Source organism: Festucalex cinctus, chromosome 2 (assembly GCF_051991245.1).
Source record: "Festucalex cinctus isolate MCC-2025b chromosome 2, RoL_Fcin_1.0, whole genome shotgun sequence".
In the NCBI taxonomy this organism is placed as follows: domain Eukaryota; kingdom Metazoa; phylum Chordata; class Actinopteri; order Syngnathiformes; family Syngnathidae; genus Festucalex; species Festucalex cinctus.
Window position 1 is genome coordinate 15,714,271 of NC_135412.1, and position 27,978 is coordinate 15,742,248.

At 44.1% G+C, this 27,978-nt stretch overlaps 1 protein-coding gene across 2 annotated transcripts; it reads left to right on the forward strand.

Annotated features, from left to right (window-relative positions):
* The first annotated feature begins 438 nt into the window (after window positions 1–438).
* nckap5l (NCK-associated protein 5-like) lies at window positions 439–27,971 on the forward strand. 2 transcript variants are annotated; one of them, XM_077513224.1, is made up of 13 exons: window positions 439–586; window positions 14,081–14,164; window positions 16,961–17,101; window positions 17,315–17,383; window positions 17,459–17,497; window positions 17,574–17,693; window positions 18,535–18,627; window positions 18,800–21,408; window positions 22,872–23,010; window positions 23,090–23,162; window positions 23,281–23,544; window positions 24,306–24,457; window positions 27,022–27,971. In XM_077513224.1, exons 3-13 carry the CDS (start codon window positions 16,961–16,963, stop codon window positions 27,283–27,285), a joined length of 3,963 nt encoding a protein of 1,320 aa, XP_077369350.1. In that variant the 5' UTR covers window positions 439–586; window positions 14,081–14,164; the 3' UTR covers window positions 27,286–27,971. The 2 variants fall into 2 exon arrangements, with proteins under 2 accessions (XP_077369350.1, XP_077369351.1); XM_077513225.1 differs by lacking the exon at window positions 439–586 and adding an exon at window positions 10,440–10,716.
* The last annotated feature ends 7 nt before the right edge of the window (window positions 27,972–27,978 follow it).

Consider the following 27,978-nt stretch of genomic DNA (forward strand, 5'->3'; position numbering starts at 1 on the left):
CGTGGTTAAGTGAATGAACTAAATTGTTGCACCTCTAGCGACTATAGCGAACCGCGAATGTGCATCTTCTAATAACGACTTGAAAACAGCGTACCGGTTTTGTTGGTTAGACAGTTGATAATTTTCTGCAAATATTTGTCATTTGGGAGTAGGGTTGGTCGTATTTTTTTTTTTAATAAAACAAAAGTTTGCTGTGTTCAAACATAACGCATGGGCATCATTATGCAGCGGTAGCGCTGAAGTCCGAGAGAAGTGAGGCGAGAGTTGAAGAAAATGGAAACATGGCAGAAGAAGGACATGAAAGAGGTGATTATGAAAGCTTGAAAAGTCACTTTTTTTTCTAGAGTTGAATTTGGCAGAAAAAGAACAGCGTGTTGACAAAATTTTTTGGGGGCGGGTAGAGGAGAGCAAATTCATGCAATGACATCACTTTCCTCAACCCAAACACGCCACAGTGAAGCGACGGCGAGGAGGCGGGGGAGGAGGAGGAGGAGGAGGAAGAGGAGAAATGAGCCCAGCAGCAGCCATAGGAGAAGAAGAAGTCCATTTCGGCCGAACCGGCGTCGTGGACCACTCAAAAAATGAGGTAAGCGTGCTAGTCCCTCCGTCGTAATCGGGGTCGAGGACGGGCGGTGGCGGTGGTGGACTTGCTGTCGCTGGTGTGGATTTTTGCGCAGAAGGCTTGGCTCGGTTTGGCTGCCGCCTGTCGCAAGCAGCAGGCCGAGCAAGGGCGGTGGAGATTGGGAAGGGGAGGGCCTGCCTGCTGGAGCCCCCGGCCCGGCGTTCGGTGCTCTTGGGCTCCATTTTTTCCCTCCCATCTTCTTACTTCTTGTACGGCAGCTGCCACACGAGGTTGAGGCTCGTCAGCTGACTGTTGGAAGCACAAAGGCCCAAGTTGACTCTCACTTGAAATTTGACACATTCAGAATCTTCACATATGATTTTTCCAAATAGGATTAGGGATTCTAATTGGGGGAGCTAAACCCAGGTTACACTTTCAAATTAGGGTGTTAATTCTGGGTTAGGGATTTGTTTTTCAGAGATAACAGTACATCATAATAATTGTCCTGCTTGGGCCCTCACTCACAATTGTTGGTCTACAAATGCAAGAAGCAAAATGAAGACATAGACAAGGGATCAATAATAATAACAAAATAAAAAAAATGCATGCATGTATTGAGATACGCAGCAAATAATCTTTTATGAACTATATAGAGCAAATATAAATTGGTTTGATGTTGCTGATGATTTGTCGTTTGCGTGAACTGAATTAACTTATAACTTGGATAGCCTTGAAGAGATTATATATTAATAAACACGGCAAAAGCGACAGGCTTCCATATCCAATTGAATCATAATGTCGCTGAATCGAATCAAATTGAATCAATTGTCGCATTTTAAAATAGTTCTATCCTTGAATCATATCTAGAGTTGTATCAAATCGTCTATTGTGGAGAGCGGCACATCACTGATCATTATCCAGAGTCTGTATCTGTAGTTATGCTGCCAATTGTTCCATTGAGTATGTATGTTTTGTTTTGTTTTATCCATTGTGCAACTGTCGGTTGAGGTTTCAACCAGTCAAGTGTTATCATTTGTCTTGCAGTCATTAGGAGGAGATGGAGCAAAAATGTTTGCTCATGAGACACAGCGTCCTTTCGAGTAAAAAAAAAAAAAAAATCTTGTCAATTCAAAGCCCTTCATCACAAAATGTGTCAAAGGGCGTCACAGGCCCTCACTTGACAAATATTAACGACATCCCCTGATCTCAGAGGCCAAGCAAAAACTAAACTCTTATCTTAGCATTCCAATTCACAGTTGACCCCCCCAAGAGCAGACATCTACCCAGGCTCGGTTTCACTTTCAAATGAGGGTACGGGTTTCAAATTAAAGGTTCAAAGGCAAGATTACGGTTTCAAAGAGAGGATAAAAGCCAGCATTTGGGTTTTAAATTAAGGTTTAAAGATCGAGTTTGTGTTTTTCAAGTTTTTTTAACCAATGTTTAGAGCTTCAAATGAGTCCTTGAAGCCAGAAATTGGAGTAAAAGTTTGATTTTGTTTGACGCCTGATCTTGAAGCGTCAAAAACGTCACATCCATATGTTGTCAACAACACGTTTTCTTTACAATGTGTGCGCCTTTTCTTTCTAACGATTCAATAGCAAAAGTGGGTCAGCCAACAGACGTGAGACTTTGCTGACAGAGGAAGTGTGAAAAGAAGGAAGTCGCGTTGCACCAGTTTGCCGTTTCGCTTTCAAAAAGACGCAACTTCTCTCTGGACTCGAAGCAGAGAACAAGTTCAAATTTTCAGGAAGGGATACCACGCGACATTCGCAATCAATATTCGCTTCTTCTACTTCCCGTGATGCAGGTAAGACTGCTGAGAGGAAGATTGTCCGTTTGTCACATGCGACGCCCGCCTGCCTCAAACTGACGAAAGAACACAACAACAAAGGGTTAAGGTTTTAATTAATCAAGAGACTAATTAGGGAGTCTATTTCTGGGTTAGGTTTTTAAGCAAGGCTCAGGAATTTCGAAGTCAGGGGTAGGGTCTCAAAGTGAGGAAAATTCAAGCCAGGCTTAGCTTTCAAAGCAGTCCCTCAGTCCACAGTGGAAGTTTCAAAGTCGGGCCACAAAGAGATTATCAAGCCAGTGTTAGTTGCGGATGAAGATGTGGCAAATAATGTGCTCGTCCTTCTTCAAGTTTAAAAAAGTACTTTAAAAAAGCAACAAGCAAAGCAAACAAACTTCTGTGAAAATTGTACAGGACGCCGAAGGACATTTATTTATTTTTTTGTCTTGCCGTTTGGCGACACAACATTAGCTTAGCGATTAGCATTGTTTTTGTCTCTTCTCTCTTGCTCTGTGTTGTACAACAATGACCTTGAGATGGGCGTGGCTTGTTGCCAATAAACAAGCTCAGTACTTCAATTTTCAACCACTTTGTGTGTGTGGCGTTTTGTCAACATACGTTTACAGCAAGCACCATGTGGGATTGTCGTCACGTTGCTAAGCTGACTAAGCGGGCGTTAACACGCGCTAACGTTTGCGGTGCTTGTTTGCGGGAGGCGGACGTCTGCGAGCGAGGGTCTCGCTTCCCCGTGGCGCTGGGGTGACGTCAGCGGGCCACTTGATTGGGTGACGCTCGTCGCTTGTGTCGGCGGTTAATTGCTACCAGATGTGCTGCGCGCCGCGTCGCCTTTCTGGCGGCAGACGCGGGAGGAGGGAAAACTTTCACCGGCTTCTCCATCTTCTGTCTTGACGGACACTTTGTTTGTTTGTTTGTTTGTTTTGTTTAGAAGGAGAAACCCGTTGATTTGAAAGGCAAATACGTGAAGATATTTTATCCAATATCGGTTGTACAATTCCGATGAATCGGTCAGGCCCTCCTGCGGGTGTTTTACCATCATGCTGCAATTGTTCCTCTCACAGGGTGTTGATTGTAACGATTGTAAAAGAGAGCAAACCGAAATAATCCACAAAGTCAGGCAAGGTTAAGACGACCTTGTGTGAGGAAAGCTCGACAGGGTCTTGTGTTGCTCCTTGCGATGTTAACGGGGGTGCGGACGTGTCTGCACAGCCACCCGTGGTGAACAATTTCGCACCCGTGTGCGTGGCCACACTTTGAAGATGGGCTCCTACCTTATCAACCTGTTATCAGGCAGCACTTTGAGGCGTTACCATAGTTACACACCAAAGCATCTTGGGCTATCTCTCATGCGAAGACATCAATTTAAATACCAAATGAAGACAGCAATCAGTACACGTTTCAATAACAACTCTGACTTTCATCCATTATTATTGTTGTTGTCAATCTCTCTTTGACATGGTGACGTTTTTGAACAACTACAACTTGGAAAGCCGATTTGTAGTTTTTATTGTTTTTAAAAATAGCTATGCGTGAAACGTTTTTGGGATTTTGCATGCGTGTTGCTTGGTCCATGCAGCTGTTTTCCGCCGGGCTTCCCACTTCCTGTCGTCGCTGCACTTTTGTCTCTGTCAAACCATTCAGACGTGTTCATCGCGCACGTGATTGGTCACAAATCAGCTGCGTGAATCCCACACATTGCTGACATCTTTCCCAAGCAATGGTTTTGCTTTTTGTGTTGTGCGGAATTAAGCTCCACACCTGGGCAGCGACATGATTCAAATACGTTTTCAAGTTTGACGATGCCATTGGGTCAATTAACAATCTTCGTTCATGAAAAGACGTTGACTTCCTGTCCGAAGAGTTGCAGCAAGATGAAAATCACTTTTGAAGCGTTCTCTCTCTCTCTCTCTCTCTCTCTCTCTCTCTCTCTCTCTCTCTCTCTCTCTCTCTCTCTCTCTCTCTCTCTCTCTCTCTCTCTCTCTTCTTTTTTTTTTTTTTTTGGTCGGCCCTTGCACGTCTCTCAATGGCGAGTGGGGAGGGAGCGGACGTCTTGGGCTTCTCTCATTAGCGGCTATTAAAATGTTGCTGCTTCAATGGGCGTTTGTCACCCGCCAGTGAGATTTACAGCTGCAATTGGGGACGAGGCGTCCCATCCCGCAGCAGGCGCAAACCGTTCAAACCGAGCATCTGCTGCTGACGACGCAGCCTCGGGTTTTCTTCTGCACACGGGCCGCAGCTATTGATCAGAATCTTTATTGATTGAGCCCTCGGCTACTTTTTCACTTAATGGAGGCTTTATTTGACTCCTTCTTGCTCTCAAGTCAATTTAGACGAGGAAAGACAAACTTTGCTTGTCAGTCATGCAGTAAGTATGTTGATAATTATTTCAACTAATTCTCTTAGGGTCACTTATAAGTATTTAGTTAATAGTTATTATTTACAAATCCATACATTTTGTTGTTTTTGCTCTCTGTCATTCACTTGTATTTACCAAAAGTCATTTCTAGCTTCTGATTGGTTAGTGCAAGTCAGCTGATAGGGGATCAGGAAGTGTTGGTGCTCCAGCTGCCGTGTATGACGAATAAAGTTTAAATTAAGAATGAATCTGTCTCCATCCTGTTTTTCATTTTATAAACAGTCCCATTAACCACCAACAAATCCTCAAATGATTAAACTATAGCTACGCTACGTGTATTTCTTGTAAGTGTCTGAGTTTTTTTTCCTCGCAAATTTGACACTTTATAAACTTGCAAATTTACCACTTTAGAAAGCCGCAAATTTATGAGTTTTTTTCTCAGAATATTGCTGCCACCCTCTAAAAAAAATATATTATATTTATTTGTGGCCCTCCCTAATACGCCGTCGTAGTAAACAAAAACAGGGCAGTGTAGAAAATTCACAAACAAAACTGGATTATGATTGAACAACTGGTTTGGTTTAGGATCGTGTCGTGATACTTTGTCTCCCGATAGATTACCGATACACCTACACAAGTGTCGCGATATTTGTAGTTAATATACAGCCACTATAATGGCTCCGTTTTTCATTACTGATTGAGCAATTACTTGGCGGGCCGCTAGGGGGCGCACCTCGCGGGAATTGTATGAAAGTCTTCAGGCGAAGAAGACTCATGAGCTTACTTTTAGTTGTGGAAGACATTTATTTGTCCAGCAACTCACTTAGTTTTACATACGTTTCTATGAAAAATGTGTATTATAGCTTCAATTTTAAAACATGAATCAACATTTTTGATTTAATTGGATTTAATATTTAAATAATTTTATGTCCTTTTGCAATGTTACACGAAAAAATTGTAACAGTTTATAAAATGAAACAATTGACTATGTATCTGAGTGACATGTTGCATGACGATAGTGTTTAAGAAAGACACATTTGTTCACAGAAAGTGGTCTCTGTTAAGAAGTAATTTGTATTTGTTTAAAAATAATACACTAAAGTACTCACTGTGAAGAAGACACCAGTTTTAATATTGTGTTCCAGTGATGGTACAATAAGAAACTATATTCTCATTGGAAATGTCTTATGTCTTGAGTAGTGTTATCGTAGATTATGGTGGATTTATTACCTGACCAATGTATCGATAATCGCAGTATCGTCATATCGTGAGATAATCGTTATTGTGAGCCTTGTATCACGTATCGTATTGTATCGTTAGGTACCCAGAGGTTCCCACGCCTAGTTTGGTCCATGAAGTCATTCAGACAATCGGCAACAATGTTGATTGTTTTTTCAACGTTTAAAAAAAAACAACAAAGTTTGCAAATGATTTCTTTCGGCTGAAAGATTTGGAGCATTACAAGTCGTTTGATTTTTTTTACGAGTTGAGAATTGCTTGCTAATTTGGTAGGCGAGTACTTCAGCCAGCTGTGTCTTCTTGAAGATTTTCATCCAATGTGAGTGAGTGTGCTGTTAGCAAGCACCCTCTTCTCTCACATGTCACCTCCTGGGGGAGAAATTGTCCACAGGCACGAGACTCTTCGTATTTTTTGTCATCTTCTTCCTTCTGCCTGCCCCTTGACAATGAGCTTGTCGAGGACTAAAAGCAGCGTGTGTGACAAAAGGCCTTTTTTATCTGCACGGTCATCCGCAGAGGCTTGCGTTGGCTCGGGAGTTCACGTGACCGCCTCTCATTCGGGTCAAGCCGGTCCCTCGCAAGGGAATTCCCTCGCCAGCCCGTTCAGCCCATAAGCACGCCGCTTTGCATTAGCGTCCGACAAGCCTCCATTCACGTCTTCCCGGATTCTGAGTGCTCTCGCTCGGTCATGAGAGCTGCAACACCAACAACATGAACAAGAAGACACAGGCAGATATGTCTGGACTTTACTGGAGTTTTTCCTATTTCTGCCGCCTCTTATGAACATTTTTTTTTTAAAGAAAGTTCCACAAAGATGGATGCCAGAAAATGCTTTTTTAGAACTCTGAGGATGATGATGTGATGTAAAAAATCTGTGAAAAGCGAGAGGTGACGTCAACCATGGTAGACATTTTGATTGATGGCACGTGCAAGCTACTCAACTCACAATGTTAGCAAAAGTTTAGCAAAATAAGGGTCAAGCCACTGATCTGAATATATGACTGGATAGCAGATAGGCCAAGACTTTTGAACTCGCAAGGCCGCCATATTCCTCCTCCCAAGACACGTTTCTCGGCATACGATCCTATACATTTACAGTATCGAAACTGGAGAACATTTGAGACAGTACTTAGTAGAAACAGCAAACGGCAAGATTTAGGATGTTTTGGGTCAAGCCAACAGTTGCTAGGTCATAGATAACAACATGCCACGTATAACCTAATTGTTTCCATTGTCTTTGATAGTGGCAGGCCTCATGTCCAGCTCAGTGCGAGAGAAAATGAATTAATAGATGTCTAAATGTATGGACGTGTTTTCCGCATTCCTTGTTTGAATTGGGGTGGCCTGTGTTTCCCTCCCAAAGCCTCACCGTCTTCCTGTTCCCGTGGCGACCGGTCTTCCTGTGGGACAGTTTGAGGATGGGATGTGGCTTCATTCATGACCAGAGCGTCAGTGGGCAAACTGTGGCGGGCACAACACCCTAAATGCCTTTGTCAACCAGCTTAGCAAAACAAAATGTCAAAATTTGTAAGCATTTGTAAGCATGCTGTGATCCTCCGAAACGTTTGAAAAGACACAGGAAGTTGGCCATTTTAATTTGAAATGGACAATTCAGGGTCATTATGGCCATGGCCATGCATCAAACTACAGATATTCAATTCAATTCAAAACATCTCACGGCACACAACCAAACAAAAATGTCCAAAAAGTGGACGCACCGGTTAACACAAGTTAATTCTGTATCTTCTGCCATTTTGTGGAAGAGCATTTCATTGTCACTATATGTGAATGGCTTACATAGTGGCCAAAGAGGCCGTATTACAATTTTCAGAGCAGGTTTTGAGGACGACTCGCTTCTCTTGACTCCCGAGTTGTCTTCCTGCAGCCTTAAGCCTTATGAAACGGACTCTCACGCTGGTCTAGTTCATGTCTTCTAGCGCCCACTCGGCATCCGCAGCAGTCTGCTCATCCTGAGAGGGGGATTTCCCCCCTCCCCATCTGCTTTTGAGTTTTTCCTGATTAGGAGATGTCATTAAAATTTGTCGTCTGTGGGAATGTGAAGAACTTAGAGATTTTGTGATTAAGGGTTGAATAAATTTGACTTGGCTTGACAATTACGTACGGTTTGGAAGAACCGCAGCAGACTGACGGGTGACGCAAATAAATTAAAAAAAAACTTCCGATTTTGTCATGCGTGCGGCTAAAGCATGACAGAAAAATTTGATGACACTCCACCAAATCTCAAACACCAATAAATCAAGTCCCCAAGTTTAACAGGCGGACCTAATGTCTTGCGTGTGATGGAAACAAACTTTCCATCCTTTTTCTGTTGCGCTTCGCATTATTGGGAACCCGAACACCAACTCCAATCGCAGGGCACATGTTGACAGTCAACACACAATCACCTGTGGTTGTCAGTTGAAAAAATGAAGATGGTTTATCAAGAAAAATAAATTCAACTGTTAAGCAATCATTTAGCTACTTCGCTGCTAGCCCTTTAACGTTGTTATAGCAACAAACTTTTCAAACTTGGACACCAAAACTCTCGAGCTAGCTTAGCGCTAGCTTGCTGGGACAGCAGATGGACTAGAAGTTTTCTACGGGCAATAAAATACATTATATTCATATCACTCACCACACAAACGAATTGGTTTCCTCCTGACTTCAAAATTGTGATTCCTTACTGCGTCGCCATGTTTGTTTACCTTTTGCTTGCTTCCGGTTGGTTGTGTGCCAGATGTATGTGTGCATACATATACATAGTGTGTCATTTTCACCGTATAGACAGAAAATAATGTGAAAATGTCGCTGAGAATGTGTTCAAGTTAGGCTCGCTTAGCGAGTGGCAACGCAAGATGGCTGCTGCACATAGCCTACATTTGTCACCCCGTCCGGCAAAAAGGTCCTCTTGTCGGAAAGTAACAGGTGGCATAATTGAGGAAAATGGAGCAGGAGGTCGAATATGTTGGTTTTGAGATTTCTCCAAAAATCACCTTCTTGAGGTCTCTATTTTCATTTCTCAGCAGCACAAAGGTAAAATATTTAATATGTGTATGAAAATAAGCAATTATTGGACACTATGCGGCATAAACCCCTTTTTCTTAAGTCTAGGGATTTCTACCTTCCAACATTAAACCTGCTGTAACTTTGTCAATTTTTGAGGTACGTCAATGTATTATATATCATTTCAAAGGGAATTAAGTGTAGACTTTGGATATATGAATAGCTCAATTTTACATTTGTTCCTGTATTCAGAAGGTCAAGACTAGTGATAGACCAATATCGTATTTTCAAGGCCGATACCAATACAGATTATTAGTAGTCAAGGAGGCTGATAACCGATATTTCAAGCTGATATTCATTTGCAGTAAAATGGAAAAAACAAACTTTTTTTTTTTTTAAGTATATTGACAGATTTGTTTAAAAAAATATAACAGTTATATATATATATATATATATATATATATATATAAGTTGCAGGGATCTTCCAGGGTCATTAGCATGTTTTAGGCTAAATTTAAAAAATAAAAAATAAAATAATTAAAAAGCAAGTCAATAGACCATTAGATTTCTATTGTAAATACATTTTTAAAATAAAATTTCAACATAATTTCTTAATTTTTTATTTATTTTTTTATTAAAAAGTATAGGGAGTACCTATTTTTTATAAAGTGGAAATTTCAATAGCTCTATATATGAAAAGTTCCCTGCATCTCACCGAATGTAGCTCATTTTGGGGTTTTTGTTTGGGTTCATAAAACGAAAGAACTTTGCAGAGAAAAATTGTCTGAATATGTTCCAAATGTTCTTACGACAAGTAAAAACTGTCCGTGAACAAATTGCAATTCCTGATGAAAACCCCTAAATCGCCACGTTCGCTAGTATTCACTGCTCAGTGAGATACCAGCTTTATTGGCCTTCAGATTCAAAAAATGACAGATGCCGATATTTGTCAAAATGCCAAATATCGGCACGATAATTGGCCCGGCCGATAATCGGTCTATCCTTAGCCAAGACTCCTTGCGGATGGAGCACACGTCGAACACAAATCAAAGTTCTCAAAGGAATTACGCTGATCGCGTTTTATATGACCAAATATTTGGGTTAGAAGAGGGGTAAACCCCAAGGTCTTACTCAGGTTTTTAACAACCTGAATAAGAGCATATTCTGTTTTTTGGGTGTGTTTACATAGGCTTTCAAAATCTGAATATTGGCAATATTTGGTGGTCCTGAGAGACAATCCTCTTCGCACAGAGCTTCTAATATTTTTTATTATTTTTTTTTTGCTGGCGTGAAGGAAGGATATCCTCTTGCTCTCTCTGCCATTCCTTTGTGCTCTCCGCCACCTCTGCTACCACAACCCCCTCTCTCTCTCCTCCTCCTGACGGCAGCTGCGGGGTTAATGTTGAGCAGAGGCAGGAGTTGTAAAAGGGAGGGAGCATGCTCGAGGAGGAGGCGGGGTCTGGTCCACAGCTGTTGTAGTAGGGAAAACCGCGCTGGCTCGTTCCTCGCTGGTACGCTCGTCCTGAGACAATGGGAGATGCTGCCGCCAGCTCCGCAGACGCTCGGCCGGCGTTGGCGGCCCGCGACGGGCCTTTCCCCCAGCGCCTTCCTCCGTCTTGAGGGGCGTGACCACAGAAAGTGAGCCGTCTCATCCCAGAAATGTCTCGCCGCTTTGGTGACTTTCTTCCTCGCCGCCGGCTAGAGAGCTCCGCTGCTGACCGGATGACAGGAAACGCGCTAACCGTCAAGGTGAGCCGAGCGTGCTTTTGTCTTCGACACCTGACGACATAACATCTCTTTTGTACCTGACATCATACGTCAAAGGTGCGACTGTTACAAGGGAGTGCGGAGGCGGGCTTGTTTTGGTTTTTGCTTGGAGCCAACAAAGCCTCATAAATCTGACAAGAGGCTTCAAAACAACAGCAGAGACTGTCGATGATGCGTTTCCTCCTCCTCTGCGTGTGTGTGTGATCTTCCACTTTACATGGCCAACATCCAACCTTTCAGGAGCTCCCTTCCCCCAACTGCCTCCCCCCCACCAGCCCCAAATATTGCTTGTGTACCATTGGTCTCGCTTGGCGTAGCCAAACATCAGACAGGAAACGCACCCCCCTCTCTCATTTCTCCCTTCCCACTGCCTGATTCTGTCTCCCCCACATCGTCACATCTCTTTGATGTTCCTCCCAAAGTTGAGCGTGCAGACAATGGCGGCCAAGTGGCGCCTGACTTGTGGCCTACATTTTCTTGCAGGGAAGATTTTGGATGAGTGGGAGGGTTGCTCATGTCTTGTTGTTGACGTGCTGGAAGTGTTGGCAGAGGAGATGTTTGACGAACTGCGCCAAATCCCCAAGAGTGCCACCAATTTCATTTATTAAGGAGCTTTTGTGAATCTTTTTTTTTTTTTTTTTTTTTTTTGCCCTCATTCCATGAAAAGTCGTGTTGCCAAAGGTCTGAGTCCACGGCAGTAGTGTTAAAAGGATACTTTACTTATTTAGACATTTTTGGCAGTCAAACATTAATATTTTGCCTATAATAAATTTTATTTTTTCATTATTTTTCATGTACAATTAGTACCTTTAAAACACATTTTGCAACTTACTGTCAACTGAAAATGACATCACAAGGGCTCAGGTAGCCAATCACAGCTCAGCTTGTGAATGTCACATGACCAAATTGGATTTGGTGATTGGTTACCTGAGCCCTTGTGTAAGTTGTAAATGTGTTTTTAAATGTACTAATTGTACGTGAAAAATAATGAAAGTATCAAATTAATTATAGACAAAATCTGAACTTTTTATTGCTATAATGGTCTAAATAAGTGAAGTATCCCTTTAATTTTATCCGCCATTTTAAAATGTAGTCTCAGTTTTTGTCCGGTTTCAGTCATGCTTGTTAGATTTTATCACAGTTAGTCAACCTCATCCCGTTTTTATTGAGTCCATTTTTAGTCAACTATAAATCTAGCATTTTAGTCCAAGAAAACATAATTTTATTTATCTAGTTTTAGTAAAAAAAAAAAACCTGTCAACTTTTTAGTCTAATTTTAGTCAGGACAATCATTTTACCATTGTGTATTTTTAAAAATATTTCACGTAAAATTTTCTCTCATCTCTTTGGAAAAATCAAAAAATATTTCTCGTTTTTTGTTCACAAACTAAAATGTCCATAGATTTTAGTCCAGTTTTTATTAAGTGAAGTACATTTTCATCTAGTGTTCATTAGTCAATGAAAATGCGGTTATTGTTTATTAATCAGGGTTTTAGTCTCGTCTAGTTTTAGTCCGGTGAAAAATGTGCGTTGACGAGATTATTTTTCTTTAGTTTTTGTTGACGAAATGAACATTAACACTAACGCTTTTGATTTTAGGGTGAGGAGGCAGGCGCTCGTGTGCGCTCATAGTTCATTCAGGGCTTGTTTTTTGTCCAGTGAAGCAGGTGCAGCAAGGAGCCGGCCGGCCCAGATGATCTTGCCCGTGTTCTATTCAAAGCCAGAGTGGGAAGGGCAGATGCTCAACACCTCTAATCTCATTTCACTCGCGAGGATCAGGCCCGGCCCGCCCGTCGACGCCCATGGCAAAGCGGGAATTAAGACGCGAGCTTGACGCCCAAACAGATCACATGAGATGAGCCTGAAATGCGCCGGCGTCCCAGTTGGGAACTGTGACAGGTCACTGGGTTAAAAAGCAATCCTAGCTCGGCTTGCAAATGGCTCGACAAATGGTGGAAAAGTCCGTCCGTGCCTGTGGCTCACCTTTCCTACTTCTGGGGGCATATAACAGGAGGAAAGTGTACTGTGAAAAATAAATATAAAAAATGATAGTAGGTGTTGAAGTGTGAGTTGGTGAGGGGAAAAGAGGAGCGTTATCATCCATTACTGAATTATTAATTGATGGTTATTTTCTTGTTTCCTGAAGACTTGGAGGTGAAAGCTGACGAGGAGTATCAATTGAAGGGAGGCGGGGGGTTGGCTTGGAGGTCAGGGGGCTTCTGTCATGCCGGTGTGGTTTTCACTGTTGGAGCACGGCCAAGTTTGTGGATGATTTACTCGCTTTGTCACCTTCTGGCAGATTTACTAGCAAGCGAACATCCATTGTCAGAACATCAGCAAGATTTAATTTTTTTTTTTTGTGTGTGCGCACCCCAAAATATTGAACCTTCCTGTGCTGTAAAATGGCCAAATTGTACAGTGCTGCCTCCATTTATCAGTCACACAGCTTACGAGGTTTTCCAGGCAAAGCCATGACTTGGCTGTTTGTTTTGAGTTGCAAGCAAAAACTTGAGTTATGAGTGCTGGAGGGGTGGCAGCGTATGGCGAGAGATTTGTCTCACATAAATTTGTGATTTTCACTTGTTTTACAGATCCACAAACATTTTCGCGATTTTCACGTCTTTTAATTTTGTGTGTGCGTTTTCCATGACTTTCGCTTGCGAGTTGTCGAAAGTGCGTTTGTGGATCATCACGCATGCATATTTATTTTTGAGACAAACATCACGCTGTTTGGAGATATTCACAGACACACAAGTCCTCAGATAGTCACGTGTCTGAGGCCTGTTCCTCCCCCGTCCACAGGGTCGCAGTGTTGCTGTCTCCACTGAACAGGAACAAGGCATTTTGTCGTTTTAAAATTGGAAATTGAAAAACAGAAATTGAGTCTTTTTCTGACCTTCCATTATGTGTTCATTTTACACAAGTCAGGAAACAAAATGTGACCTTAGTTTGTTTCTCTTCTTGTTTCGCTTCTTTTGCCTTCTTCTACACTGTTCTTCTACTGTTAATTTTCTTCTTCTACACCAACTCTTCTACTGTAGGTGCAACCCCTGTTTTTGTTTTTTTGTGGGAAAAAAAAACGTATATGCTCTTGTCAATTTTTGAAGAATACAATACATTTACAGGAATAACCTTTTGTTGTATATTAATTCCGTTAAAAACAAGCTTCGTCTTAAAGGGGAAGTCAACCCTGACATTTTCTTGACAATATTAAGTTCTATGCAGCCCCACTAGTCTAAACAAGATATATATTAGAAAATGGCTGCCTTTGCTCATTGAGTCATTTGTTTTTGTTCCCCCAAACACCGTTAACGATTGAAAAAATGTTTTTGTCTTGTCTTCTCAGCTCGTTGCTTCAGTTGTTGGGAGAGCGAGGCACCTGATGCCAGTCTGAAACTCCTTCACGGCTCAAAAGGGGAGCGGAAAACAGGTGTGTGTGCGTAAGTCCTTCACAAAGGGCTGACAATTAATGAATGTAGGACATTTTCTCCACTGATTATTGATTGAATGAAAGTCTGCAAAGGTAACTGAAGTCAAATTAGGGCTGCAGCTAATGATTATTTTGAGAATTGATTAGTCTGTTGATTTTTTTTTTTTCTATTCATTAATGAATCAGACAAGATTCGCCCCACCTACCCCACACATTCCTTTATTTAAAAAACTGAAATGGTTTCAAAATGCGCAAAAAATTGATAATTCAGTTAGCAGTTTGGTCCGTAACATCCATCACAAAATTGGCAAAAATGTTTTTTATTTTCAAAATGATAAGCAGATGTTTGCAAATGTCTGATTTGGACTCAACACAAAGAAAATTAGTCTGCTTCCATGGAGGATGACATAAATTGGAGAATGCTGAAATGCAGAAATTTCAAGACTTGAACACTTTGAATGTCTTCAAATGAAATTATCATCAACATAGTTGTTGATTAATTGTTGCACCTCTCCTTTAAATGTTCTAAATTTTTCTATTTGGAATTTGGGATTCATGTTATCAGTATTTCATCAAATAAAGCAAATATTGAGATGAGAGCAAGATTGATCATCTTGAAGAATTTTGCTTGTGACGTGTTGTTTGCACGCAAATGCAAATTGTAGCTACAAAGCTGAACTCAAATATAGCATCGCCGTTTATTGTCTTCTGGTTTTGTTTCAAAGGCAAGTGAGAAGCGTTAAGTGCTATTTTGCTCAAGAAGGTCAAGCGTAGCTCATGTCGAGGAATTGATCGGATTTCTGACTGGTTTAGACTCTCTTGTTACACTCAGGATGGTCAGCGGGGGGTTTTAGGCAGACTCGCCAGCAACGTTCGATAATCTTCCTGTAAACGCTTTGCGCGCAGCTCCGGTTACGCAAGTGACGGCCATGCGGATTCCACTCATCAAACCAGCTCAAGCTTGATCTTTTCTGCTTTTCTTTTTGGCTACATGGATGCTAAGCCAGTCCTTTAGGCCACTCAGATGCTGCATGAGAAGCAATCATGCAATCATTTTCTCAAAATCTTTCATTGTGATCATTAAACCCCAAAAAGTTTGAACAAACATCCACACGGCAACAACAGAGCCGTTCCAGCGGTCAGACAGAGATATCTCCTTCCGGTCGGAACTGCTGACGAGGCCAAGGGAGCTTCCGACCTCAGTTGGCACCAATATTATGAGACGACACACTTGTACAACTATTGATTTCTGAGTCCATGACGTGATTATTGGTTTGACTTCATGTGATGTGCTGACGTAATCGGGTTTGTTGGGTTTGGTTTGTGGACCCGACCCACCTACATGTCGTTCTATTTAAGATGTTTGTGTCATGTGGCCGTTAACTGCTCGTCACACTTGTCAAGAGTACTTGCCCAAAAGTTCTCATACTTGGGTCAAAACAAGTACAGATTCGGTTCCTTCAGGAAAAGTTCCAAAGTGCCATGTCAACTTTTCTTCCCTGGCATTCAACAAATCATGAGACTCATTCGACTGTCTTATTTGATTTTCTTTTTAACATTGTTACTGTTTTATTGTTTTTAAATTGGGTTCTGTTCCGCTATGGTTGCTTTTTAAGTGTTTTATGACAAAAATTAAGTATGAAAGGATAAGGATTTTTTTTTTCCACTCAATTATCAACAATGACATCATGCATATCATTTCTATAACTTGGCACACTAGGAAAAAAAAAAAAAACTTCTTTGAGTTTCCCTTTTTGATCAACAAAAATATGGAATTTGCTAATAACTGGATACTTGCAGCTTGTGCGTTTTTCCAGGTCAGATGGACACATCTTTATTTATTTATTTATTTATTTATTTATTTATTCAGTCATTCATGCTATTTCTTTAAGCGTTTCAGATAATTAAAACAAAATATGCAAAATATTTCAATTGTATTGAAAACGGCTTTCTGTAAAAGGTTATACGGAAAAATCATTTTGGATTTTTCGACATTTTGGGATGGCTAGAGATTATGCTGTTAACTATGGAGGACCAAAAAATAATGCCAAAGTAAAAAAATAACAAAGTGAAAATGCATATGGATATGAAAATAGAGAATATAATATAAAACTAAATATAAATGTGCAAATAAATACAAAAATAAATATAATAATATAATTAAATTATTTATTTCATGCAGCGGACACTGTCAACATGTTTTTATTTTTTTAAATCTTGCTTTTAATTTTTGTATTTTTATTATTTATTTTCATTTCCATCTGCATTTCTTTTTTTTTTTTTTTTTTTTTATTATCCGTAGTTTTGGTCCTCCATATTATCCTACTCATATCCTGTATCCTCATTCAGCACCAAAACAAGCAATCGTAGTTAGTTTGGTAGTTTGAAAGATGTTACTGTGCAAGAATGACTATGATGGATTGCATCCTTTTACACTGACTTTTATTAGTGAAGTCACCCAAAATACATAAAAAATGAAAATATTTCAAATGTTTTTCTTTTATAGAGGTGATACAGATGCTGATTCATTTACAAAAGAATTTATTATTTGGCGGATATTTTGGCCTAGGGCAAAACTGACCCACAAAAAAAATACTTGCTCGACCATCTTCCTTTTTTCTCTCTTTTCAAAAATTTCTGAAAAATCTCACAGCAAGGCCACCAGAAGCGCATTCCTATCTCGCCTGCACTCACAAATTTGCTTTCCGCTGTGTGAAACTTTGGGCCCGTTTCATCAGCGCAGGTCTAGCTGAACAAACACAGTCTGATGACGAGCATTGCCGCGTGTCCTTCCAGATGAGAAGCATGTCGGACGAGGCGGAGCAGAGAATGTGCGACGAAGACTTTTGCTCGGACGAGGAGGGCGAGGAGGCGGACGTGGAGTCGTACCTGGAGGACAACAGCAGCGAGCTGATGGACCGCCTCAAGGAGCTGGAGGTGAGCGACGCTCGCCAAAAACTGGGACCAAGCTGTCCTCAGAACAACAAAATCTCAATTTTGCGCTGCTCATGCATGAAAGACAAACCCTATGACAGGCGGAGAATTCATGACTGGCCCTTGTGTAGCAAATCCGCTTTAGAAGTCTCCTAATTAGAATGGAAAGGACAATTTTCTCCTGTAGACTGACATATTTTGTCATTTCTCTCCCAGGCAGAAAATTCGGCCCTGTTGCTGGCAAACGAGAGTCAGAGGGAAGCGTACGAGCGATGCCTGGATGAGGTGAGGTCACGTGGAAGCGCAGAGATGTCAAATGTCTTCGGGAAGAGTCTAACAAAAACGTGCTTGTGCTTGCAGGTGGCCAATCATGTGGTCCAAGCTCTCCTCAATCAGAAGGTAGCGTACGCGCGCGTGTTAGCTTAGTGTGGCGGCTCACTCATATGAATGCTATATGTGCATTTGACCGGAACAGGATTTGAGGGAAGAGTGCATCAAGTTGAAGATGTTGGTGTTCGACCTGGAGAAACAGAACCGAGCGCTTTGCGAGCTTTTTCAGCAGAAGCTGCCCAATCATCCCGCTGCTCACTACCAGGTGAACACATCTCACATTTGTTGTTCTACACAATATAGTGTTTGCTGCAATTGACCTTTTCTACCTTGACCTCGCGCAAGGACCTGCACCATACTGGAAAATAATGACATTGCTATATTTTTTTTAATGCTGCAATGTTTGTTGGGATATAAAAAATACCAGCTAACATAGTTGTGATGTGAAACGCAGTACACAATCCCACTTTGGATTGTGTGGATGCTTTCTAATCGCTTCAGTAGAAGTGCTGATTAGAGCACAGACGTCTTTTGTGTCAAGTCAAACTCGATTTAAATGGCAATGCAATATTTTATTGACAAGTGAATACATTTCAAGTTCAAATCATTTGTTGTTGGCCGCGGCTATCGTACGAATAGCGGTTAGCACATTGCTAACAAGAATCGTTTTGAATCAATCTGTTATTTTGAATGTTGTAACATATTTTGGATGAGTATTCTATATTTGAGTGGATTAGCAACAAGATAAGTAGAGAACACTGGGGGCGGGGGGTTATATTTACGATAGCATATGTGCTCTGGTTTTACATGTGTTAGCATGATGGTCACTTAATTCTTTATTTTATATGTCTGTTTTACTCTAAACCACAGTTGGTAGTGGCAATGAACGTTTTGCCTCCCCTTTGTTTTGGAGAATGTTTTGCTATGATCTGTCAAACTGTAAACACCCACTCTGGAGGGGTAATGAGTACTAAAAGGCTACGGCCCTGATGCTTTTTTTTCTTCGCCACTTTTTCTGCTGCTGCTGCTGTTGCCACTGTTTAGATCTTGATAAATACATTTTTGACATGGCTGCCCCTGTCTCACGAGCGTCCGCCTGCCCACAGATCCCGGCGGGACCCCTCCCAGACTACAACACACAGCTGCACAATGACCCGGCCAAGCATTTGGAGGCTGCTCAGACGGAAGCACAAGCCAAGGTGGTGATTGCAAACATGTGATGACATCATAAGCCGCCATTTGACATTTGCGCCCATATTGTTCGCCAAAAGGGCTCATATGGCTAATCTCCCCTGCGCTCTTTTCCTCTACGCTTGCACTTGAAGGTCTTTTTGTGACGCTGATGTTGGTCTTGTTGTGTTCTGTCTAAAGGGGAACGGCTACCGCACTCAGCACTCGTCTCCGGGCCCCCGCGGCCCCGCCGCCTCCATGGAGGCTCTTTCTCCCTTCTTTAAGAAGAAAGCACACATCCTGGAAGTCCTGCGCAAGATGGAGGAGACAGACCCTCTCAAGTTCCACCCGGCCACGGCCGGCTTGTCTTTCTGCGACTACAGCCAGGCGCTGGCGTCCACCGAGGCCACGTTGGCCGACAAATGCCAGCACGCGCGCTGCCGCTGCTCCCGCTCTGACCCCGGCACGCTCCAACACGTCAACGGCGACGGGGGGGCGGTAACGTGCGAGGGGGGCAACAGCTGCTGTCTGCACTGCAAGAGGAGCCCGGACGGACCGCCGAAGCCACGCGCCCGCCCCTGCACTGCCGCCGCTACCGTCGAATTTGCCACCAAGAGCCGAACGGCCGAATGCGTCTCGGCGTCCAAGCACGACTCGCACTCCGAACCGGCAAACGGCGTTGACGCTTCCGATCGGAGTCCGGAGGGCGAGGAGCCGAAACAGGAAGTCCAAGAACTCACCGACTTCTGTCCGGCCCCCGAGCTTCAACTTCCCGCTTCGGAAGTCGCCCGCGTCTCACACCGTGACCCCGAGGCGAGCGACGGCGTTCCCGCCACTTCCTCGTCTGACGAGAAAGACTGCGGCAGCGCTATAGACGCGGTGCGAGCCAACGCCTCCGTCAGCCCGAGCCCCTCCTGCCTTAGTGAGGTCAAAACGGCCGCCATCAACTCGCCGTCCAAGCTGCTCAAGTTCCTGAAGATCCCGTCCATGGGGGACAAGTGTCAGTCCTCTAGTCCTGCCGTCCGCCTCAGCCCCCAACTTACCCGTAGCTCCCGGATCCCTTGTCGCACCAACAATTACGAGGTGTACCACTCTCCCGTCCCCACCCGTCGAGCCACCACCACCGAGCGCTGCCGGCAGCCGCCGCCGCCGCCCACCAGATCCGAGTCGTACCCCGCCACACACTCGGCACCGACGTCCCCCCCGCAAGCTGAAGACGCACCTGCTAAAGACACCGGCTTCCCGGCATCCAAAACAAAAATGGTCACCCCCTCAACCGCAGCCTCCTCCTCCCCCAAACTAGCGGCGAGCATCCCGCATTATGAAAACATACGTGACCTGTCCCCCAAGCCACGCACGGACGAGCCTGCTCTCGAGAAACGAACAAGTCTTCCATCTCAAAGCAAAACCAACGGGAGCGAACGCAAATTGGTCAAATCGCTTCCCGAAAGCGTCCTCGCCGCGCCTCCCCAGCAAAAGCCGTCGTCGTCCTCCTCTTCTTCGTCCGAGTCCACATCGGATGACGAGGACGATTCCGACAGTCCTGTGTGGGTCAACCATCGCGGCCTCGCCAGCACTCAGTGCAGCGTCGACTACTCACAACAGCCCGGCGAGCCTCCGCAGCCGCCGCTTCCTGCCAGAAGGAACGACTCGTCGTCCATTCCCAAGAGGCCCGCGACCAGGTCGCAAGCCGATTCCAGTCGCTACGCGTTCAAGGACAGGCTGGCTGCGCTGGGCAAACTGAGGAGCTCGGAGGACTTGCAGGGGGGCTTAAGGCCGCTAGACGGGGCAAGCGAGGCCGCCGAGGACCGGGGTAAGATGGTGGAGCTCCACAAAGAGGAGCCAAAGCACTCGAGGTACGCCGACTCAAGTCGGGGTAGCGGCGGGGCGTTGAAGTACCCGGGTTCCTCTCAGCCTCACGAACAAGGAGGCAAATCGCCAATCTCTTCCGGTCTGGCGAAACAGGAGCTCTGCGTGAGCTCCAAGAGCAAAATCGGCCTGCCGTCGCCTAACGCCGATGCGCCGCAGGTTCTGCGGAACAACATCAAGTGTCCCGGCTCGCTCAATCTGCCCTACAATGTGAAGCCCACTACGCAAAGTGGCAGCAGTCCCAACAAAATCCCCCCAAAGTCACCGTCCAAACCTTGCCAGGGTACGTCCGTCCACAGGGCAGGCAAACCCCCGGACGCCCCGCGCTACTCCTCCAAATCGGAGGAAAGGACCAAAATCGGCGGCAGAGGTAAAAAGAACCCGATGTACGGCGACAGCCTGCCGCCGCCTCCACCGAGGCCGCCCGCATCTGAGGGCGAAAAGGCGGCGGCGCCGCCTCCGGCGCCCAGCCCACAGTCGGCCATCGAGCAGAAGGTGATGAAGGGCATCGAGGAGAACATGCTCAAGCTCCAAGAGCAGGACCGAGGCCCGCAGCCCGCCGAGGCCAAGCAGAAGGCGTCCAATGGGATCGCTGGCTGGTTCGGGCGCAAGAAGAGCAAACTGCCCGCCCTGAGTCGCAAGGCGGACGGCGCCAAAGCCAAAGACGAGAAGCGCGAGTGGAAGATCAACATCCCGTCAGTGGGGAAGGACTCGGCCAAGGTGGTCGGCCGGTGTCGGGAAGGCGTGGAAGGCCTGAACATCTCCACGCTGATGGAGAAGGCAGAAGGGCTGCGGAGGGCCCTGGAGGAGGAGCGGGCCTATGTGGAGAGGTCAGGCAGGGGTCACTCGTGCGAGGTGGTGATGGACCCGGCCCAGGGGCAGCTGGCCGTCATGTACCGGGGCGGGCGCTCCGACAACTTCATGCAGCAGCTGCTCAACAGGTGACACCACACTCCACTCGCAGGGACTTTGGTGCTGCGTTCTGCCACATTTTTCTAAAAAATGATTTTCGGACTGTTGGCAATTTGTCGCGACATCGTAGATCCGACGGCCAATCAAAAATAACACATCATATGTCTGCCATCTAGTGGTGATTGTCGATATTACAACTTACAATATAAAATACAGTCACAGTTGGGCACCCACCAGGGGGGTTTAGAGGTGATAAATTAACAGTTTTGTACATTTTGATACACTTTCCAATATGATACAATTATGAAAACGAAGCATCACACTTTTTGGTCATGAGTATCCAATCTGCTAGCTAGTCAGTAGCACCTTGGCGTTAATATTAACACATGCACAGGACATACGGCCAGCTTCTCCCATTCCAATTCAGAGGTATCCAGAGGATACTGATGTTAACTCCTGCAACATTTCATAGTTAGAAAAAAAAGCATTAAATAATTCTTGCCTAACAGCATAATTTCTGTGTCCGGTTTACCTGTTTGACATTTATGAAACACAACAAAAAGGAGAGAAGACGCTCAGTTCAAGGCTCGAGAGGAGAGGAACCGACTGATACAATTCACTACTGCACTCCGAAAAAAATCCTCTCCTCATCCTTTCTTTTTGTTTTTCACACACCTTGTTACATGGGTGTTCCAAACCTAAAAATGCAAATGCAAAATATAGTTGGAACACAGTGTACTTGTTTGTCTATGTGTGTGTGCATGTGAGTGGAAGATCCAATTAATTGACGTAATTTGCACATCGTTTTGGAGTACAGCACAGGACTGGACTTCGACCGACTAAAGCAATATGATCTGCACGTCCCGTGGACATCAATTGTTTAGTGGGGATCGAGAGTCTCATTCCGTGAAGTGGCCAGCTATGTATAACAGTATAAAACTTCTTACCTCTGAAAACATAGTTTCATTGGATATGAAGAGCCCAGTCTTCAGTATTGAGGTCGTGCACGTACGAGTGCGCGCAGCGTGTACGAGCGTGCAGTTTGTTTTCGGCCACAGGTGGCAGTAGAGATTTGAAATTTTAAATCTTACATAGAGCTGCTTTAACAGAAAACAGGCGGCCTCAGCAGACTGGCTCTAACCATTCTGCTGCATTAGATGTTCTGGTTCTTGTGCTTCTTGAGTCATCTTATGTTAAGATAACATCTAACTCGGCTATGTGAGTGTGGAGTAGAGCAAAGCATTCTTCATTGCAAACACAAGCAATTCTTCATTGCACTGGATCATCTTAACGATTGGTCCTCCATCCTCCTGTCAATCAATCTGGAGAAATGTTTATGTGCACTTCAAGTGTATCTGCAGCCGGTCAGCTTTGATGACAAACGTTTCGAGGAAATCCTCTGTTGTGCTTTTAATCGGGACTGTAAATTGTCCGTAGGACAAGTGGGGATGGCAGTTTGACAACCTTAAGTTGTGCTACTTGGTACTTATAGAGTGGACGGCAAGGAAGGCACCGGCGTGCCGCAGCGGAGGCTCTCGTTCGACTGCAAGACGTCGTCCAGGCCTGCCTTTGCTCAGCAAAGTGACGTCGTCATCGGTCACGCCGCTGGCGACGGGGATAGCGTGGAAAAGGTTCGTCGTCGTCGCTGTGATCTTCCTTTCAACCTTTGATGCAAAACGATGAGCAGCTGTGGGTGCTTGTGTCATGCAGGCGTCCCATCGACTGGGCAAGAACACGTCAGATGACAACATCGCCGATTCGGTTCACGCTCAACATTTTGCAGGTGAGGAGAGATGGCGACTAAAGCTGGCATTGGCTGCATTTGCAAATCTGAGCATCATAAAGTTCCATTCAAAGGTGGACGTGAGTCATTTGCTGACAATTAACATATCTTCTCGCAGGTTCCGGGGCGTCAACATACACGCTGGACAGCGGCATCGGCACCTTCCCGCTCCCAGACTGCGGCGGCGGGGCGACGGGACGAGGCCTGTCCAAGAGCAGGGCCGAGCAGCGGCCCTCGGGCTCGCCGGGGAGGGCCGGCCGACGGGCCCGCACCTTGGACCGGGATCCTGCGTCGCAGGACGAGGGCCACAAGCAGCCCCTGCCCAACTCGCTACACGCCTCCAAGATGGAGGGAAGGGCCTCGGCCGGCCTCATCCGTGAAGGTGAAATACGCATGCTACACACACGTGTTCAACGTACGTTTTTCACCACACGAAAACTAGCACGAGTCGAAAACAGCCAATCATAAACGTTATAGTTAATTTTAGTCGATGGGAAGGAATGTGGGCACAAGCTAGCTGGAAATATAAACACGAAAAACCTGAAGAGACGCGTCGCAGTTCACCACGACGACATCATGCTAAGCTAACAAAGTTGGGTGGTGCTTGTTTATCAAGCAATTGCTATCATGTTACAATAATAACATTAACCCACTGCAAGCTAATGCTGATAATTTGCTAGCTTGTAGGATGTAGTGATAGTGTTTTCTTGGACTAAAATAAAGACTAAAACGTTTGACTAAAACTTGACTAAATAAAAATGGGACCAGGTTGACTTTAATGTCATTAAAAACTAACAAGTATGTTTGAAATCGGACTATTAAGTGAGACTAAATGTAAAAAGTATCTGATAAAATGAGCACAAACAGATGTAGCATTGCACATGTTAGCAAAAAACAAACAAACTTTTCTTTCAAAAACAAAACAAATATATCTTGAGCATGCAAGATATGTCAAGTTAAGTGTCATGAACAGCAGGTGAGAGTTGAGTTCACTTTTAGCCAAGCAAGTCCAAAAAGTAGCCATTTTATTCCGGCTCATACGTCAAGTCATGTGACTGACTCCAAAAAGAATTGTAGCACGGATTATCATCACTCATCAAGTGTGCTACAACACCGTCAATGTCCTTTGTTGCCGTTCCGCAGACAAAGAATCCCACGCAGCGCACGTGTTCTCTCCTCGCTCCAAGACGTGGACGTTCCCCAACCTCAAGACTCCGGCAGGACCCGCCGACGTCTACCTGGCCGTGGAGGAGGAAGACGAGGACGCGGTGTCCTTCGGCGCGCCCTTCAGAGCGGTAGGCGCTTTTCGGCAACCTCACAAACATCTGTGCTGCAAATTGAATGATTAAGTCCAAGCTCAAATTATTTTTTTTTCTTTGCGGACCAGTTTTTCGAATCAGCGACTTCATTTGCGGATAAACTTTCTGAACTTTGAAGCGGGGGGGGGGTTATGTACATGTATATTACTAGTGGTGTCAGTATCGGTGACTACTCAAGTTGAGTACATGTATTGGTGTCTGTCTGAAGAAAAGGGTTATTTGAACATCCCTCCCTCATCAAAAAGCTTGCTGAACACGTCAGCGGATAACATCTAATAAATGATTTGCTGAATTTCATTTCAACTTAAATGAGAGACACAAAACACTTGTAGGAAGCCAATCAATACACAAACTGCACAATTTGTTTGCAGAATCCACACAAGCTCACGTCGGGGGAAAAAAAGTTGATGAATGTCATACAATTTGGTGTATCCGCACGGTTTGTCAACGAGGCTTATTGTCTTTTTCTTGGAAGTTGTTGACACTTTTTTTTTTTGGTCTCATCTTCTTCAAAATGAAGCTTCTCCTTTTCTTCTTGGTTATTTTCGTTGCGTGTTTCACTCGAGAGGCCGGGAGAAAGACGGGTACCCGTCTGTCCTCACGTCTTACATCATCTTAAAACACCAAAGGGCTTTTTTTTTGCTGAGGAATAATTTATCAACGTTATGTGAATAATTCAGATTGCTGTAAGCACTGGTTGTAGTGCTCCCCGGAGAAATCGCAATTTTCACTTTTTAGTCCATAAAAACGTCCTATTTTCGAAACGGTGACATGTAAGACAAATTTGTACTTGCTCATGATAATAAAATGATCATGACTTGATTAGGAGCAGTTTTGAGTTGTTGCTAGCACAAGCAGAACAAATGTAAAATGTTTTTGACACAAAATATTTAGTGAGAAGACACAGGGGTGGCCTTTCAGCTTGCATTATCCTTAAAAAAAAAAAAAGAAGAAGAAAAAGTGTACATGTATTGGTGCCAGCGTGTCCCTATGGACAACAGGAGGAGGTGGGGCCTGTTCTAAAAATAGCTTACCAGTGATGGGACACTGTGAATTGCTAAGAAGGAATTTAAACAGAAAAAGAATGCCCACATTTATTTCCTGTTTTTATTTAAACTTAATGTACCAAATATTCAATATTTTGTCTAATAATTAAAGATTGTTTTCAATGGGGAAAAAAATTCACACGGTTATCATATTGTCATAATTTAATATTGGCCCATGCCTACTACTGCGCAATGCTGACTGAAAAATATATATGCCATATACCCGCATACCACTAGCTGTAAATAAATAATCTACTTAACGTGTCTTACGTAAGACCTCAGTCAGTTGCGGATGCCGCGTTGGCCTTCAGGGAAGACTTTGTGCTCTTCATGCACATCTTAAAAGCAGCGAGCACTTTTCAAACATGCAATTGTGATCTGAGAAATGAAGCAAAGCCACTAATGAAAAACTGTAATATGCATGATGCATGCTGGAGGGAGCCTGAGCACCTGCAATTTAAATTGTGAGGCAGACACTTGTGTGTGATGCTGCATCGATCAATAAACGGATGGATAGAATTAAGCTCATTTGTCATAAGGGAAGTTGTTTTCAGATTGTTCGTCTGATGAATACAGGGAGTCCTTGAGTTACGTTGTACGCGACCTACGTCGTTTGCACTTTCCCGTGCCTGTGCTGCGTCCGAAGCACCTTCTTTTTGTTATTTTTCCACAATGATCACGCCATTTTAAAGCTATTTCACGTTGTGTTGTTACGTCCAGCAACGGACGGCCATCGAGCAGGTCGGCTCGCCGTCAGGTGCGTCACATTTCCGTGTTTGAAGTCTCCATTAGCTCCGCTCTGCCGTCCGACAGCAATAAATGTCCGTGCGGAAACACGAAATATTTGTTCCGGCTCCTCCATGATTTACTTACTGTAAAAAGTATTTTACAGAAGCGTAGAGCTGCCAATGTGGAGTAAACATTTTTGGCTGGCAAGTATGTTCGAACATACTCGCAAATACGTTCGAACATACTCGCAAATACGTTCAATCATACATGTAGGCTACATGCTACAAAGTTAGCATACCTTCCCATAATGCCAAGGGGTATTATTTTCCCATGCGTGAGTGAAAACAACCCCAATTTTTTAGGCATTTGGGCCACATTACCAATTCATTACAAAATTGAGTAGACAAAAAACTTAACTTTTATGATTTATTATGTCTGCCGTGCAAGATTTAGGTTTGTCATTTTTTTCACTCGTGAATGCACAAATAATACCCCGTGGCATTATGGGAAGGTATGCTAACTTTGTAGCATGTAGCCTACAAGTACGTGTGAAAATATTTGCGAGTATGTTCGAACATATTTGCGAGCCGGAAATGTTTACTCCACATTGGCAGCTCTACGCTTCCGTAGTATTTTGATGTAAATATCGACTTTAATGGTGAAATTCGTGTTACATCGTCAGCGTAGGAACAGAACTCAACCGTGAACTCCCCGTACTAGATCCCCCCCTTGCTAAAAGTCCTCCCTTGTTGTTATCTTCTCCAGAGCTTGAAAGCCAGCGGCCCGTCTTCCAGCCGCGCAACGGAGCCCGGCGGCGGCCTGCCCGTGCCAGCCCAATCGGGATCAAGCCGCCGAGGGAAGGCCCGCGCCGCCGGCGTTGCGGAGATGAGCCGGGACGCCGGCCTGGAGCTGCTCAGGGAGCGTCCGGAGGAGGCGCTGTCGCCCGGCCGGCCGCAGGTTCTGGAGACGCCCGAGTCCCTCAGCGACTCGCTGTACGACAGTCTGTCCTCATGCGGCAGTCAAGGATGATTCGCCCGCTCGCCGGGAGTCGAAACTGTGCCGAACCGGGTCTTGAAGGAAACTTTGAAAAGCGGGTTAGGACTCCTCCTCCTCAGGATCTCCAAACAAAATGGACTGCTGTGTACAGGACTGCAAACGCATGAGCGAGCGTGTGAGCTAACCAATAGCACAAGTGGCATCCGGCTAGATAGGTTCTTCATCATCATCATCCTGATTCTCAGTGCGTTCAGGACATGTCATTTCACTACATCATGTACTTGAAGAAAAAGTAACGGCAGCACTCCTAAAGTAAAAAAAGAAAGAAAAAAAAAAAAGAATGTTCATCTGATTTTTTTCTGTTAAAAGGGTCACAATTTCAATGTAAAAATTATTTTATTGATCATGTTAATATGATCATTTTGCGACCATGTACGTCTGAAGAAGAAAAGTCTGTTTGAAGCCACGATGCATTTAAAGGTAATATATACCAGCAATAAGAATGAAGACAAATGGCTACGCTATTCAATGAATATTTCTATTTATTTATTTGAAATGTACGTCACTCATCTTTTTGTAATCTTTCCGTGAAAATGGAAGACTTTGACCTTAGTTTAGGTTCCTATTTCAAAGTCAACGTGTTGCTGTTCATGCCTTAGATGATAGCTCCCCTGTATGTACTGCCCTTTTGCAACTTTCTATTAAAAGCTTTTCATTTAGTCCGCG